At 40.0% G+C, this 14,868-nt stretch overlaps 1 protein-coding gene across 3 annotated transcripts in view; it reads left to right on the forward strand.

Annotated features, from left to right (window-relative positions):
* Nucleotides 1-12,073: 12,073 nt before the first annotated feature.
* KCTD3 (potassium channel tetramerization domain containing 3) overlaps nucleotides 12,074-14,868 on the forward strand; it is a 52,178-nt gene continuing 49,383 nt past the window's right edge. For 2 of the 3 annotated variants that reach the window (XM_026517348.4, XM_057315190.1), the window contains exon 1: nucleotides 12,075-12,231. In XM_026517348.4, the coding sequence (XP_026373133.1) occupies nucleotides 12,149-12,231 (83 nt within the window). In that variant the 5' untranslated portion in view covers nucleotides 12,075-12,148. Of the gene's footprint in view, nucleotides 12,232-14,868 lie in introns of all 3 variants that reach the window. The other variant, XM_026517349.4, reaches the window with a different exon arrangement.

Raw genomic sequence — 14,868 nt, forward strand, 5'->3', positions numbered from 1 at the left:
CCATGCTTACCACCTGGTTATTTTTTAGACAGCATGAGAGAATTACCATCAATGTATGAGATAAGGGAGATCATACTGAACACTGGAGATCTGCACTCAGTGTGACCATAAATCAAGATGATATGTTGCTAAAACAGCTGTCTGGGTATGATGGAAAGCAGGTTATGGCCACCTGCCCAGAAGTTAGCTGTGTCTGGAAATCAGCTTGGGAAGACAACAAATCTATAAATAGTTAACTGAATGAGGACTCTGATGGAGCACCATTCCCTATAATAATGCTGGTAATGAGCTTATTATCCCCTCACTCAGCACAAATGGTTGGATATTTTAATCACTGTTGAATCTTCTGTCTTTAAAGGTCAGTAGCCAGATTTGGTAGAAACCAAGGTAAAGAAATGAGTTTGCATGTAAACTATGATGAAGACTAAAAATGACAGGATGTGTGACTGGATGGTGAGGCCTTTAATGATGTTCTCTAATGAACCAACTGCCAGAGATAAAAAGAGAATTTATCATCCCTGAGCTGTAAGCTGTTGGGATTGGACAGATAAAGAAATAAGATGTCATCCCTATGTAAGTAGATGGACAGTATTACATAATGGCCTTTGGAACCTGCATCTGTAAAACATTTACCACAATAGCTGGCATATGGTTCTGTCCACAAACCAGATGTAACCCAGAATTCACTGAATAATGGCAGCCTCTAGTTGCTACCTAGGTCAATGGAGATTGTAGTATGTAAGAAAGGTCATTTCTGTTGAGAAAGAATGGAGAATCACAGTATAACTTAAACTGTGATTGATGTGTTATGATTTCTGCCAAAGCTATATGGTAAACAAAGAATTATTATTTCATTGATTGAATTAAATGAATATCAGACTTATGTAAACAATGATCCCCAAGATGAGAAAGCATTATTCAGATTAAAATCTACCACTTACAGGGATGCCTGCGTGGCTCAGTTGGTTAAGTGTCTGCCTTTGGCTCACGTCATGATCCCAGGGTCCTGGGACTGAATCCCACATTGGGCTCTTTGCTGGCTGGGAGCCTGCTTCTCCCTCTGCCCCTCCTCCTGCTTGTGCTCTCTCTCTCTGGCAAATAAATACAATCTTTAAAAAAAAAAAAAAAAAAAAACTATAGAGTTAGAGAGTGCTTTCTCAAAATGTCTTGTATAATTGCACAGATTCCTTGGTCCACATATTTTCTACAGTATTGTACAATTAAGTACAATTAGGTGGTACTTTTTTAAAAACAGTCCTCATCACAGAAACCAGTTTTGGTTTCTTACTGAAATGAAGCCCCTCAAGTTACTCTGCCTTCTTTTTATTACGACATTCACTACTTTAAGACTCTCAAACTTTCTGGGGGCTCCTGGGTGGCTCAGTTAGTTAAGTTTCTGCCTTCAGCTCAGGTCATGATCCCAGGGTCCTGGGATCTAGCCCTGTGTCAGGCTCCCTGCTTGCTGGGGAGTCTGCTTCTCCCTCTTCCCCTGCTCCTTCTCTGTCTCTCAAATGAATAAATAAAAGCTTTTTTTTTTTTTTTTAACTCTCCAACTTTTAGCAGACATATTAAGAAAATGTAGTACCTCTGAAATAATGAAACTTGTTAATATTCTTCCAAGAATGTGAGGCAGAACTAATGCCCTCTTAAATGACAAACAGGGAATGGTATCAATTATAGAGGAAATGTTTCTATATTTTGTGCTTTTATAAGAATGAACTAAATCATGGGGCATAATATTATAATTTGAACACATGAAGAATTGTTTTGATTAATTCCCCTTTTTTTCAAACCTTGTGATGATGGGATGGGATTTGGATTTATAGTTTTCAAAGCCCTTCTATGTAATGATTTATTAACTTTTAATGAAAATTCAATATATATTGACTAATGGTTATGAGAGGATTTTACTCATTAATAATATAAGATTTTTAAAAGTACTCTACCGAATATATTAATCAATATCATCATCAGAGAAATTGTTCCAAGAGAGAAATGTTAGTGTAGCCAAAGTAGTCTGTTTTAGTTCTTCCCACACTTACAGAACTGTTGGTACACAATTTTGTATAAATAAGAATCATATATTTTTATCTGGTTATATTTAGGTTTCAGACTTTATGAGAAGTCTCATATTTCAATTTTAATAACTAACCCACATTTCTGATTTAAGGTTGCACAACATCAGGGGTAAATAGGAAGGACAACCCAAGATCTGGGAGTTTCCTCTGGATGAGATGAAAGAAAATCATTACATTGCTTTCTTTCTACTTATGGTGACAATGGGGGAAGAGAGTCCTGTCTAAAAATGTGATTGCAGGGAAAAAGAAGAAAAACTAATCTCAAATCTTCTGCCAGTTATTTGTCTAAAGGTGATGATTGCTCTGTTCTTTGGAAAGTTACAATAATGGGCCTGATCTACTAAGCATCAGTAGGCACTGGGCATGGCCTAGGTTGAGAAACTTTCTCTATAAAAGGCTAGAAAGCAAGTATCATAGGTTTCAAAGGCCATATGGTCTCTGTCAAGATTATTCACCTCTGTCATTGTAGCACAAAAACAGCCACAGACATGGCTGTGTCCCAATAAAACTATATTTCCATAAAACTTTATTTACAAACACAGATAGTGAGTCAGATTTGACCTTTGGGCCATAGTTTACCAATGACTGGTCCAGAAATAAGATAAAGAAAGGAGAATTAAAACAGCTCTGCCTAGTAATTGTGGATTCTTCCATTGTGGATCTGGGATATTTTAGCAGATTATATTATCATTGTTAGGAGTCTTGTCACTGAGAACATTTTGTTTTGCCTTAGGAGGTGTGTGTGTGTGTGTTGTATGAAAGAAAGAGGGGAGGCTGGGGATGGAAAGATATTAACTAAAGAGTGTAAAATAAAGGTACTCTCTGGAGAGGTGTGGGCAGATTTCAGGAATCCAGGAAGGGATGGTAAAATACACAAGGACTAGGAACAACAGGAAGCCACTTTACCTTTTTTAAAGGAAGACATGGTTTATGAGGGTCCTAATCAGGCTAGACCTCTGAAGGAGGGATGACTTAAATGAAGTGTGACCATATAAGAATGCAAACACTTTCAGAACTAGGGAGAAGAAACAAGGGAAAATAAACCCCCTAGGCACTGTCTCCCCGTGTCCTGAATCTCTTGCTAGTACCTCCCATTGGCTAACACCAATTGGAAGTCAGAAGGCAAGGGAGCCTAGATGATGCAGTCCCTAATTTAAGTGTCCCATAGCACATAAAAAGAAAGAAAAAAGCAAAATAAAATAAAATAAAATAAAATAAAATAAAATAAAATAAAATAAAATAAGGATTGCAGTAGTGGCTTAGCATTATTTCTAGGAGTTAGTTACCACAGAAGATTAGGTATTGTAGGATCCACAAGGAAACATTATTTTTGACAATGTATTTGAGGTATAATTAAAATACAATAAGCTGCACTTACTAAAGTATACAGTTTATTAAGTTTGGGCAGACATGTACATCCAGAAAATCATCACCACAATCAAAATAATGAACACAACCATTACTCAAAAAGTTTCCTTGTACCCCTTGGTAATTCCCCCCATACCTTGCCATCTCTCATGCCCAGACACTGATCTGTCCACTTTCTATGACTAAAGACTGGTTTACATTTCCTAGAATTTTACACAACTGTAATCACACAGTACATACTCTTTTTTGTTTGTTTGTCTTCTTACAGTTACATTTACATTCATTTAATTATTTTTATGCTCATCTAGGTTTTTATGTGTCATACTTCATTCCTTTTTATTGTTGAGAAGTGTTCCATTATAAGCAATGGAATTTGTTTAGCCTTTTGTCTGATGATGAGCAGTTGATTATTTCTCATTTTTGGCTGTTACAAATCAAGTCGATATGAATATTTGTGTAACAGTTTTTGTAAGACCATGTAAATAGTGGGTTGAATAGTGGTCTCCAAAAGATATGTCCAAGCCCTAATCCCTGACACCTGTGAGTGTGAGTTTATTTGGAAATAGGATTTTTGCAGATGTGATTAAGCTAGGATATCTAGAGATGAGATCATCCTGGATTTAGAGTGGGCCATAAATCCAATGATTCGTACCTTTATACAAGAAATGAAAGGGAGATTTGACACACAGAGACACCTTGCATTCCTGGGAATAAACCCCACCTCATTGTGAATAAATGATTCTTTTTGCATTTTGTTGGATTCAGTTTGCTAATATTTTGTTAAACACTGTTGTATCTAGATTCATGAAGGAAATTTGTTTGTAGTTAACTTGTAATCTGTTTCTGATTTTGATATCAGGGTAATGCTGGCCTCAGAAAATGAGTTGCAAATTCTTCCCAATTGTTAAGTTTTGTGGAAGGGTTATAGAAAATTGATATTATTTCTTCCTTAACTATAAGCAGAATTCACCAGTGAAACCATCTGTGCCTCACGTTTTCTTTGTGGGAAGATTTTAAACTACAAATTCAAATTCTTTCACAGAAACAGAGCTATCCAGGTTATCTATTTCTTCTTGAGTCTTGGTAGTTTGTATTTTTTGAGGAATTTGTCCATTTCATATAAGCTGTCAAATTTATTGCCATAGTTGTTCATAACATCTCCTTATTTTCTGTTAATATCTGTATAATCAGTCATGATGTCACCTCTCTCATTCCTGAGACACATCATTTGTGTCTTCTCTCTTTCTTCCAAATCAGTTCGGCTAGAAATTCATCAGTTTAATTGATCTTCTCAAAGAACCAGATTTTGGTTATGTTGTTCTCTTTTTTGTTTCATCGATTTCTACTGTGATCTTTATTTCCTCTCTTCTGCTCACTTGGAGTTTACTTTAGTATTCTTTTCCTAGTTTCTTAAGGTGGACCCTGAGGTCATTATTTTCTAGTATGTAAGTTGAATGCTAAATAATTCTAAATATTGCTTTAGCAGCACCCCATACATTTACATATTGTTTCAAAACATCTTCACTTTGAACAATTTTTATTTCCTCATAACCCATACATTATTTAGAACTGTGTTATGCATACCTGGGGATATTCCAGATCTTTCTTTCTTTCTTATTTATTTCTTACATTATTGCATTGCCACTAGAGACCATAATTTGTATAACTTGAATCCTCCTAAATTTACTGAGACTTGTGTTATAGTCCAGAACATGGTCTATCTTGGTAAATGTTCTGTGAGCACTTGAAAAGCATGTACATTTTGCTATTGTTGAGTGGAATATTCTACTAATACCAATAGGTTTCGTTGATACTGTTGTTCAAATCTATGTCTTTACTGATTTTTCATCTACTAGTTCAACCAGTTATCGCAATAAGAATACTGAAACATCTGTCTATAATTACAGAATTGTCTATTTTTCCTTGCAGTTCTCTCAGTTTTTTCTTTCTGTATTTTTAAGTTCAGTTATTAGGTACATAAATGTTTTTAATTATTATGTTGTCTTAATGACATAGCTCCTTTATCATTATGAAACGATTTTCTTTATCCCTGGTAGTACCCTTTGCTCTGAAATCTACTTTGTCTGATGAAATTTCTCATGGTGCTAGAAGCTAGCATTGCTGGGTTCTGGTGATGCCTCTCTCCTGGGTGGCAGAGTGCCATCTCCTTATTGTATCCTCATGTGGCAGAAAGAGGGAAAGAGAGCTCTTTGCCATCCCTTTTATAGGTACTAATCCCATTTATGAGGGTTCCATCTTTATGATCTAATTTCTTCCTAAAACCCCCCACCCAGCACCATCATATTGATGGTTAGGATTTTAGCATACAAATTTGGTAGGGGACACAAACATTCAGTCCATTGCATATGGTTCATCTTTCGTTTTTTTCTCATTCTTTTACTTTTAACTTATTTATGACCTTATATTTTAAGAGGTTCTCTTTTAGGCGGTCTATAGTTAGGTCTTGCTTTTTTATCCAGTCTGACAAACCTTGCCTTAATGGGAGTGTTTAGACCATTTACATTTAATGTGATTATTGATATGGCTGGGTTTAAATCTACCATCTTGCTAATTGTTTTCCATTTTTGTCCTCTATTCTTGCCTTACCCTTTTTATACCTTCTTTTGGATTAGTTGAATATATTTTTTATGATTCTATTTTGTTTCCCTTGTTGTCTTAGAAGAACAAACATCTCTCTGTTAAGGTGGTATTTGAGCAGAGTTCTGAAGAAGTGAGCCCTTTTTCTGTTTCAAGGAAAAACTTCACAAGCAGAGGGAAAAGCAAGGTGTAAAACCCTGAAGCTGGAGCATATTTGACATTTTGGAATAACAAGGTGGCCAGTGCACCTGGAATGGAGTAGAAAGGTAGGAAGGAACATGGGAAGAAGATAGCAAAGGGAGATTGAATGCTGATAGGTAGCATATGAGATCATCTCAGGCCTTAATAGTTTTCTGGGAGTGTTCATTGAACTTTTTTTGCTTCAGGCAAAGGCCTTTGCTGTCATCCCCACCCCAAAATTAAACAAAACTTTCTCTGAGTCACCACCATAATTTGCCTAAGGGAACCTCAGGACTAATCTGTTCATGCCAATTTTCCCATTTTATACTGTTGCACACAAAAATTCAGCACTTACAGATCATTTCTCATTTTCTACTCTTCTCCTCCAAAACACAACCTTTCCAATGTGAGCTTTGGAATTTATGGTCCCTCATAAGGAAAATTCCCTTTACCTTCACCCTCTTTTCTAAATATTCCTGGCACAGACTAAAAGTAGGCTCTCCCCTATGGACACTGACTCCCTTGCTTCCTTCTCGACTGCAGGCTATTTTCTTTCCCATAATCCTCATACCATGGGCCTGGAGGGTAGATGCCATTTGGGCCCTACACCAGACTTTCCAGATTATTGTCCTTACATCTTCCCCTTAAACCACAACTTCTTAAACCACAACTTCTTTGCTGAGTTTGCCATCAGATTAGGAATATGCTTTGTTTGTTCAGGTTTGAGCGATGGGATCCAGTGAAATTTTGAGTCCTTTTCCCTTTTTCTATGGCTTGCCTTTAGATATTGACAGTTCTGTGGGAGGAAGTTTTCCCTATTATTGTTAGTAATCTCAAGCCTATGGTTTTTAAATATGATACATAGAGTGTACCATTAGAGACATACCCAAATAATGGGTGTATTTACACCTGGAGTGGTTCAGAAGATAACCATAATAACAATGGCAACAGAAAACACTGGGCAAATTATCTATCCTCCTTGTGGCTCAGTTTATCTTTACTTGTTGGCTAGATATGGTCTTCTTTCATCTACGCAAAGATATAACTCTAATAATATCTTCTGCCTCTCTTGAATTACCAGTTTTTGCTCTCTACTAAATGGTTTCCATCAGTACATAGTTATTTCTTTACAAAGCCTTCTCTTGACCTTACTTCCCCTGCTTGCTACTGTCCATTTCTTTACTCCTCTTTACAGTGAAACCCCACCAATCATACTGTTTCTGCCATTGCTGCACTAGAACTATGCTTACTTAGAAGGTCACCAATTTCCTTCATGTTACTAAATCCAGTGGTCAATTCTCAGTTATTTTATTTGACCTATTATCTCACTGGACCCCTTAATCCTTTGGCTTTCCTCCATCTTGCCAGAATTCCTTTGTCCTTGGCTGGATCTTCTTCTTCCAGTCTTCCAACGTTGGATAGTCAAGGGCTCCCTCCTGATTCCTATTCTTCTCTCATTCTACACTCTCCCCATTACAATGTCGGTCAGTCCTATGGCTCTAACAGCCATTTCAATACTGCTAATCCCAAAGTTTTATTTCAGCAAAGATGAAGAGTATTTGCAGTTTGAATCTCTCTTCCAAACTACTAACTTCTTTATACAACTGTGTTTCAGGATTTCTTTTCCTTTAGTGTCCACAGTTCTTGGTCACACCGCTTTGAAGAATGAAGAGGTAGACCAGCCAAAGAGTGAGTGGTGGGCAGCAAAGCAAAGTTTATTGGGTGACATTACAAAGCTCCTGGAAGAGGAAGGGGACCTGAGAGCATTGCTGTTTTGGCACTTAAATCTAGGGGTTTTTATGGGCTCATTGGCAAGCTGCTTTAATCTGATTAACTCTCCATGTGCCTGTCACAGAATCAGGTTTTTGTCCATGTGCTCATCTATCTATCAGATAGTTGTTCACCTGGGAAAGGGTGGAGGGCTCCTTGTGTAGAGTAACAGGATGGGAGCTTTTTCCTTTTAAGGGTAGTTTCCTCTCAGGACCGGGCCCCTTCCCCTGCCTGCCTGTCTTCTGACTGTCCTCCTCCAACCGCGCACTCAACATCTCACTTGAGTGCCTACTTAGGGGTTCTGCACACAATTCCACTGTGGGGAAAGGAGGGGTTTACCCACCACCATCAAGCAATTCTCTGGACACCAGCGGGGGGTTCTACAATTCAACTCAATTCTGACACTATCTACCTGGATTCCATAGGTTACGGGCTCAGTCCTACAAGAGTGTCCTCTACTTCAGATGCCAATCACAAGCAGAGGTTCTTACCTGTGCTTCCGACTGACTGGCTACAGATTGGAGGTTCCTCTAACTCACTCTTTGGACTTTCCCACTTGCAACTTCAGGTTGTTACCTGTGCTTCTGCCTGATGGCCATAAGTCACAGGTTCCTACAATCCCTTCCTTGAATTTGATTCATTTGCTACGGCAGCTCCTAGAACTCAGGAAACTCATTTACTCACTAGCTCGTGGGTGTATTACAAAAGGATGTACCTCAGGAATATCCAGGGGGAAGAGCTCTAAAGAGCAAGATATGGGAAAAGGATACAGAGATTCCATGCCCTCTCAGAGAAAGCCACTCTGCCTAACTCTTCACATGTTCACCAACCTGGAAGCTCTCTCAGTCCTGTCCCTTTGGGGCTTTACAAAGGTTTCATTAATTAAATCATTGCCCATTGATAACTGATTCTTCCTCGAGGTGGGAGTTGGGGGTGGTGGAACTAAAAATTCCAACCTGCTAATCACAGGGTTGGGTCCCCTAGGATCCAACCCCTAACCTTAAGTTACCTAAGTGCTTTCCAGAAGTCACCACATTAACATAACAAAAGAAACCATTTTTGTCTCCTCATTTGGGAATTTATAATGGTTTTAGGAGTTCTGTCCCAGAACAGAGGATGAAGGCCAAATATCTATTTCTTATTATAAATCATAGTATCACAGGCCTTAGTTTAACTCCACGTTGCCTCTTGAATTCATTCAAGGCAAAAATCTGTTAGTAAGTGATCTTTTTTACATTCTCCCAAGGTATGGGCCTAGGAAAAATTAAATGGCTTTTTTTTTTTTTTTTTTTTTTTTTTTTACCACTTAATTCTATCTTGCAAATTAGAATGTGAAGTTTCAGATTCTGGTAGGAGCAGATATTATGGATTAGAGCAAATATAGCTAACACTGCTTAAAATATGAGGGAGTCTTAATTTCCTGTTCTCTTAATCTGAACCGTTACTCATCTTCTCAGTATAAAGTGAAGGTTTAAGGCACTGCAGAGAGGCCCTGAAATCAAACTGCCTGCCTACAAATTCCTGCTATGCCACTTGCCAGCTATGGAATTTCAAGCAAGTTTCCTGATCATTTTAAGTCTCAGGTTTTTTTTTTAGTTTTTAAAATAGTGATAATAATAGTTGTGAAGAAAAAAAAATGACAAAAATATCTAAACCATCTAGCATGTGATAAATCCTTAATAAATCCTGTTACAAAGAAAACCACAGGCCCAAAATGGCATCACTGAGGTCAAGTTTAAGTGTCAGCCGTCACCTAACCTGACTGCAGTGTCAACCTCCCCCAGTCAGGAATTTTCTGACCAGCACCAATAAAATAATTTGTTACATGGGCCTTCTCCATACCTCAAAAAGATAAGGTAGTTTGGATAAGACCCCGTCTCTCCTTGTAAGGGAAGACGATCTTGCCTGAAACAATCCTTTCTTTTCTTTTGCTAATAATTTGCTTGCCCCACCTTCCTTCCTATAAAAACTTTCTATTTTGTAAAAATCCTCAGAGGCCCTCCTCTACTTGCTAGATGGGATGCTGCCTATTCATGAATTGTTTGATAAAGCCAATTAGGTCTTCAAAACTACTCAGTTGAATTTTGTTTTTTAACAATACAAATTAGCTATTATTATCATCATCATTAACTGAGGTAAATAATATTTATCTTGTAAGTCATGCTTTTTTTAAATCAAATTTGGATAAAGTCATATCACTGGTATATTTTTCAGCAGAGTGTTTTTTTTAATTATTATGACAATGAAAATAAAATCATAACATCATGTAGGTCTTCAGTTTGAATTCTTAATGGTAAAACTATTTAAAAAAACACAATTTATGCTAAGAATTGTTAAAATCCAACCAAGTAAAATTGAAGATCTAATTGGCTTTATTCAACGATTCATGAATTGGGCAGCAATTCATGTGGTACAAAATGGTACCAAATGGTGGTACAAAATGAAAGGATTTTAGAGGCAAAAGGAGGGTAGGACTGGGAGGTTAAAAGACTAAATTATTTCAGGCAAGGTTACCTTCCCTTAGGGGAGGACAGCGGCCTTATCTGGCAGGTTACCTCACTAATGCTGATCTGGAAATTCCAGACTAATTGGTTTAAATTTCCACTCCTAGGAGAGGCTGAAACTGCAATTAGGTTAGGCATTAAGTGGGTTTTTTTTTTTTTTAAGATTTTATTTTCAAGTAATCTCTACACCTAAACTGGGGCTCCAACTCAGGACCGCAAGATCAAGAGCCCCAATTCTTCCCACTGAAGCAGCCAGGCCCCCCCAGCTTAGGCATTAAGTCTTGATGGGGCTTAGCAAAAGTGACTCCATGTTGGGCCTATTTCTTTTTAACAGAATTTAGTATCACAGACTAATGAACTCTGAAACATACTGCACTGCTTTTGTTAGCTTTTGTTAGCTAACATCAGCTGTTATAGTGTTAAGATTTTATTTTTTAAAAGATTCTATTTTTAAGTAATCTCTATGCCCAAGGTGGGGCTTGAACTCACAACCACCAGATCAAGATTTGCCATGCTCTTCGGACTGAGCCAGCCAGGTAACTCCCTTTGTGTTAAGATTTGAAAAATACACCTAAGGAGTCACTAAGTTTTCAGGTTCCAATACATATACTATTTAGAGCAAACACTTTTTTTTTTTTTTTTGAAGTGTGCATTTGTGTTTCACTAACACAATGCTTACTATATTCCGGAAACGTTGCCCTACACGGGCTACGGGTTGTTTGTTGTAGTCCTTTAGTTTTCTTCCCTGATTAACAAAACAAAAAACAAAACTGCTTGGGGGACCAGCGTTGAGACTGAAGAGAGTAATACAGTAACGAATTTGCTGAAATTCGTAAACGCTGTAAAAAAGTCATAAAATCCCCCAGTTTTCACAGCACTGGCACTTTCTACGTTTAGGCATCAACTACTAGCTCTCGGAAAATTTCCCTTCACCTCCCAAATCCATGTGGAGAAAGGAGACAATAAAGTTGCTTAAGGGCAGTTTACCCAGACTTGCCCCCAAACTGGGGAATCTGATTCCGGGTGCTAGAAAACCTTAAATGTAAAAGGGAGCAGGCTGGGATCGCTCGGGAAGGAGGAAACATATGGAATCCCGCAAGAGCGGGCCGTGGGCCAGGAGCACATTCCCTTACCTCCCTTCGCGCCAGCCCCGCTGGGTTGGGAAGCTCCTCCCCCGCCCTTCCTTCCTCCTCCTCCACCTCCTCCTCCTCCTCCGTGGCGGCGGCGGGCGAAAGGGTGAGCGCTGCGGTATTTTGTCCCCAGCGGCGACCCCTTCTCCCAGGCAGGCTGCGGCTGCGGCGGCCGCCGTGGCGGTGGCGGTGGCGGCGGCGGCGGCAGCCGAGCGCTAGGAGAGGCCCGGGCCGGCCCTGCGGCCTGGAGGCCGCGAGAGGTGGAGGCCGGGCCGCCCTCCCGCGCTGCGGGAGCGGAGGGGAAGAGGCGGCGGCGAGGGAGCTCGGCCCGGCCGCCGGGAAGGTGGGGGAGGCTCCGCGTACCTCCCGCCCTCCGGCCGCCGCCGCCCCGCTGGCCCTGCCACAGCCGCCGCCGCCGCCGCCTCCGCCTCCGCCGCCGCCGCCGCCTAGGGCTCCGGCCGCGGGCTCGACGGCCCCGGCCGGGGAGGGCGGGCGGCGTGCGCGCCCGGAGCCGCCGGAGATGGCGGGAGGGCACTGCGGCAGCTTCGCCGCGGCGGCGGCCGGCAGCGGCGAGATCGTGCAGCTGAACGTGGGGGGGACCAGGTGAGTCGGCGGAGAAGGGGCTGGAGCCGGCATGCCGCGGGCGGCCTGCAGGGGGGCGACGTAGGCCGGGTGTCGCGGGGACAAGGGCGAAGGTGGGTGCCGAGCCAGGTGGGGAACGCGGGGAGCCCTCCCGGCGGGAAGAATGTCGGCGGATCTCTAGTTGAAGTATCTGCTCCGGGAAGCGAGAAGCAGGAGGGCCTCTGGAATTAGCGCGAGCTGGGCCCATGTGCCCAAGTGGCTGCCTTCCTAGAATGCCAACCTTTGTCCCTCCCCCTTTCTAAGCTGTCAGGCTAAGTAAGGAACGTTAAAAAGCCTTCCTCACCCAACTTTACGGTGTATTTGAGGAATTTACTTTGCGGAAGCCTGGCCTTATGGTTTGGCTCTTGCAGATGAACCTGCCTCCTCTTTCTCTTCGGTCAACAAGGTGTCGGTTCGCTTGGGTAAGAAAGAGTGCAGTGTTCTTTTCTCCTCCTGATTAGGGAGTGTTCGTAATCTCTAAGGATTTCGGTGGATGGAGTGCAGTAGATTCGCAGTACGTTGTTTATTTTCAGAGTTTCTGGGTGCATGGCTTTGAACGATCTGTTGAACTTGCCGGGCAATGGATCCAGGAACGGCAGTTTTAACAGTTCTGGAAAGCCTTGGATATTGGCACAATGTGGCACACTCAGAGTAGACAGACTGAAACCTTTTCATCCTCCCTCTGGCTTTCCACTCCCTGTCTGTGTCTTTATTAAGCTTGTTGGGGGGAAAATCATTTATTGTGGATTTGCTATGGCCTATGAGTCACTCTTCTCAGAAATGGGTTTTTGCCAGCTCTGTTGGAAGGAAGGGGTGGCTGAGTTTAAAGCTTGGTAGGAGGTGAACGGCGAAGGGCTCGAGAATATGGAAGGGTTTCAACATCTAAAACTTAACTAATATTTTTTAAAATGCAAAAACAGTAGCAGTGTGAACGGTAGGAATAAAACGTATTGTGTTTTAATCCTAAACATTTAATCATTTTCTAAGTGTGCTAGAGAATTCAACACAAGAAACAGTAATTCTTCATTCTTTCCCTGTTCTTTTCCCTCATCTCCGGAAACAAAACTGTTTAACAGTGTAAGATACTACATTATTGTGTTATATAGATACCGGCCCTTTGGAGAATATTTATGTCTCCTAATGTAAGAAACGGATTTTTTCCCTAAAATCACATGAAAATTTTGCAGGTTTGGTAACTTCCAGGTGCAAAAATGGAATACCCCACAAGAGTTGGCCTAAAGTGTATGTTAGTGCTGAGGAATAGCACTATAGTAATTTAAAATGCCTGCACTCGTTCCTAATTGCTATAGATTGTTGATACCTTTTTTCAGGCATTCTAAAGGACATACACTATTATGATAAAACTTAAATGTATTGTTATTTACTGTATATTGAAAGTGGGTGGTTTAATGAGTGAAACCTTGTTATTGACTATAGAATTCAGTTTACATTTTTAAATCATAAAAGGCAGCCATCTTGGAGCTGGAACACTTTATTTTGTTTCATTGTGTATGGAACTGGATCATAACAGGATCTAAGGTTTTCTAAGCGATGATACTAGCAAAGAATACAAAATAAGGTAAATGTATTATTAGATTGAACGATTTAGAAGACATGAAAGTTGTTAGATAGGAATGAGAAATTAAATAAAAACACCATAAACTTTAAATTTGCTAGGATAACATAGTTTATAAAATAAGTAATGACATGGCTTGTAGAAAAATAGAACATCCAACTCCAGGTATTCTGAGAATATTTTCTTGAGTTACTTTCAATCATAGACTCTTGGAGTATTTTAGAGCTAGAAGGGATCCAGAAGGCATCTGTATGTTGTACAAGACATATTAACACAGTCACTTAAATGATTGTAAAGGAAAAAAAAATCCTGATTTCATTGTCATTAAAGTTAAGGAATTGCCACTGGGAGAATGACCTGTGGCATAGAATGGATGTTGGCTCTGAGGTGATAGAATAAAATCAAAAGGAGAGTATACTGTGAACAGAGAAGCATATGCTGCAGGTAAGGTGTGTGTCCTCGTTGCCCCCCCCCCCCCCCCCCCCCGTCCCCATCGTCCCCTCCCCAGGAAGGATATGAAATTCCTTCCTTTTATATTTCAAAGGAAATATAAAAATGCACAATGTTTTTTATGATTTATTTAGCACTTTATTGGTGATTGAGGAAGTAGAGAAGATGAGGTTTTAGAATTAACATTATTTACTAAAAAAAAAACTAAAGAGGTGAAAGAAACCTAATAGAACTCAATTTGTGATTAATTCTGTTATGAATGAGTATGATTTGAGGCCTCATGAGAGCGGTCTGGGGCCAGCTAGTGAGGGACTTACAAAGAACTTTGGAATCATGCAGTTATGGGTTCTGGTTCCCAGGCTTTACCTGGGAATGGTTCAGCAACCTAGGGCAAATTATTTTTTAGTGCTTAGTTTTCATAAAATGTAAAGTGACGATAATAGTACCAACCTTATAGGATTGATAAAGGAATTTGAAGTAAAAAATGGGAAATTCAAGGGTTGGTGGGATAGTAACATTGAAGAATAAATAATTTTAATTTCTTTCCAAGTTAATTTAGAAGGAGGCAAATGACAAGAAGTATGAATGTGGAT

The sequence above is a fragment of the Ursus arctos genome, unplaced genomic scaffold, assembly GCF_023065955.2.
Source record: "Ursus arctos isolate Adak ecotype North America unplaced genomic scaffold, UrsArc2.0 scaffold_2, whole genome shotgun sequence".
NCBI classification, from domain to species: Eukaryota; Metazoa; Chordata; class Mammalia; order Carnivora; family Ursidae; genus Ursus; species Ursus arctos.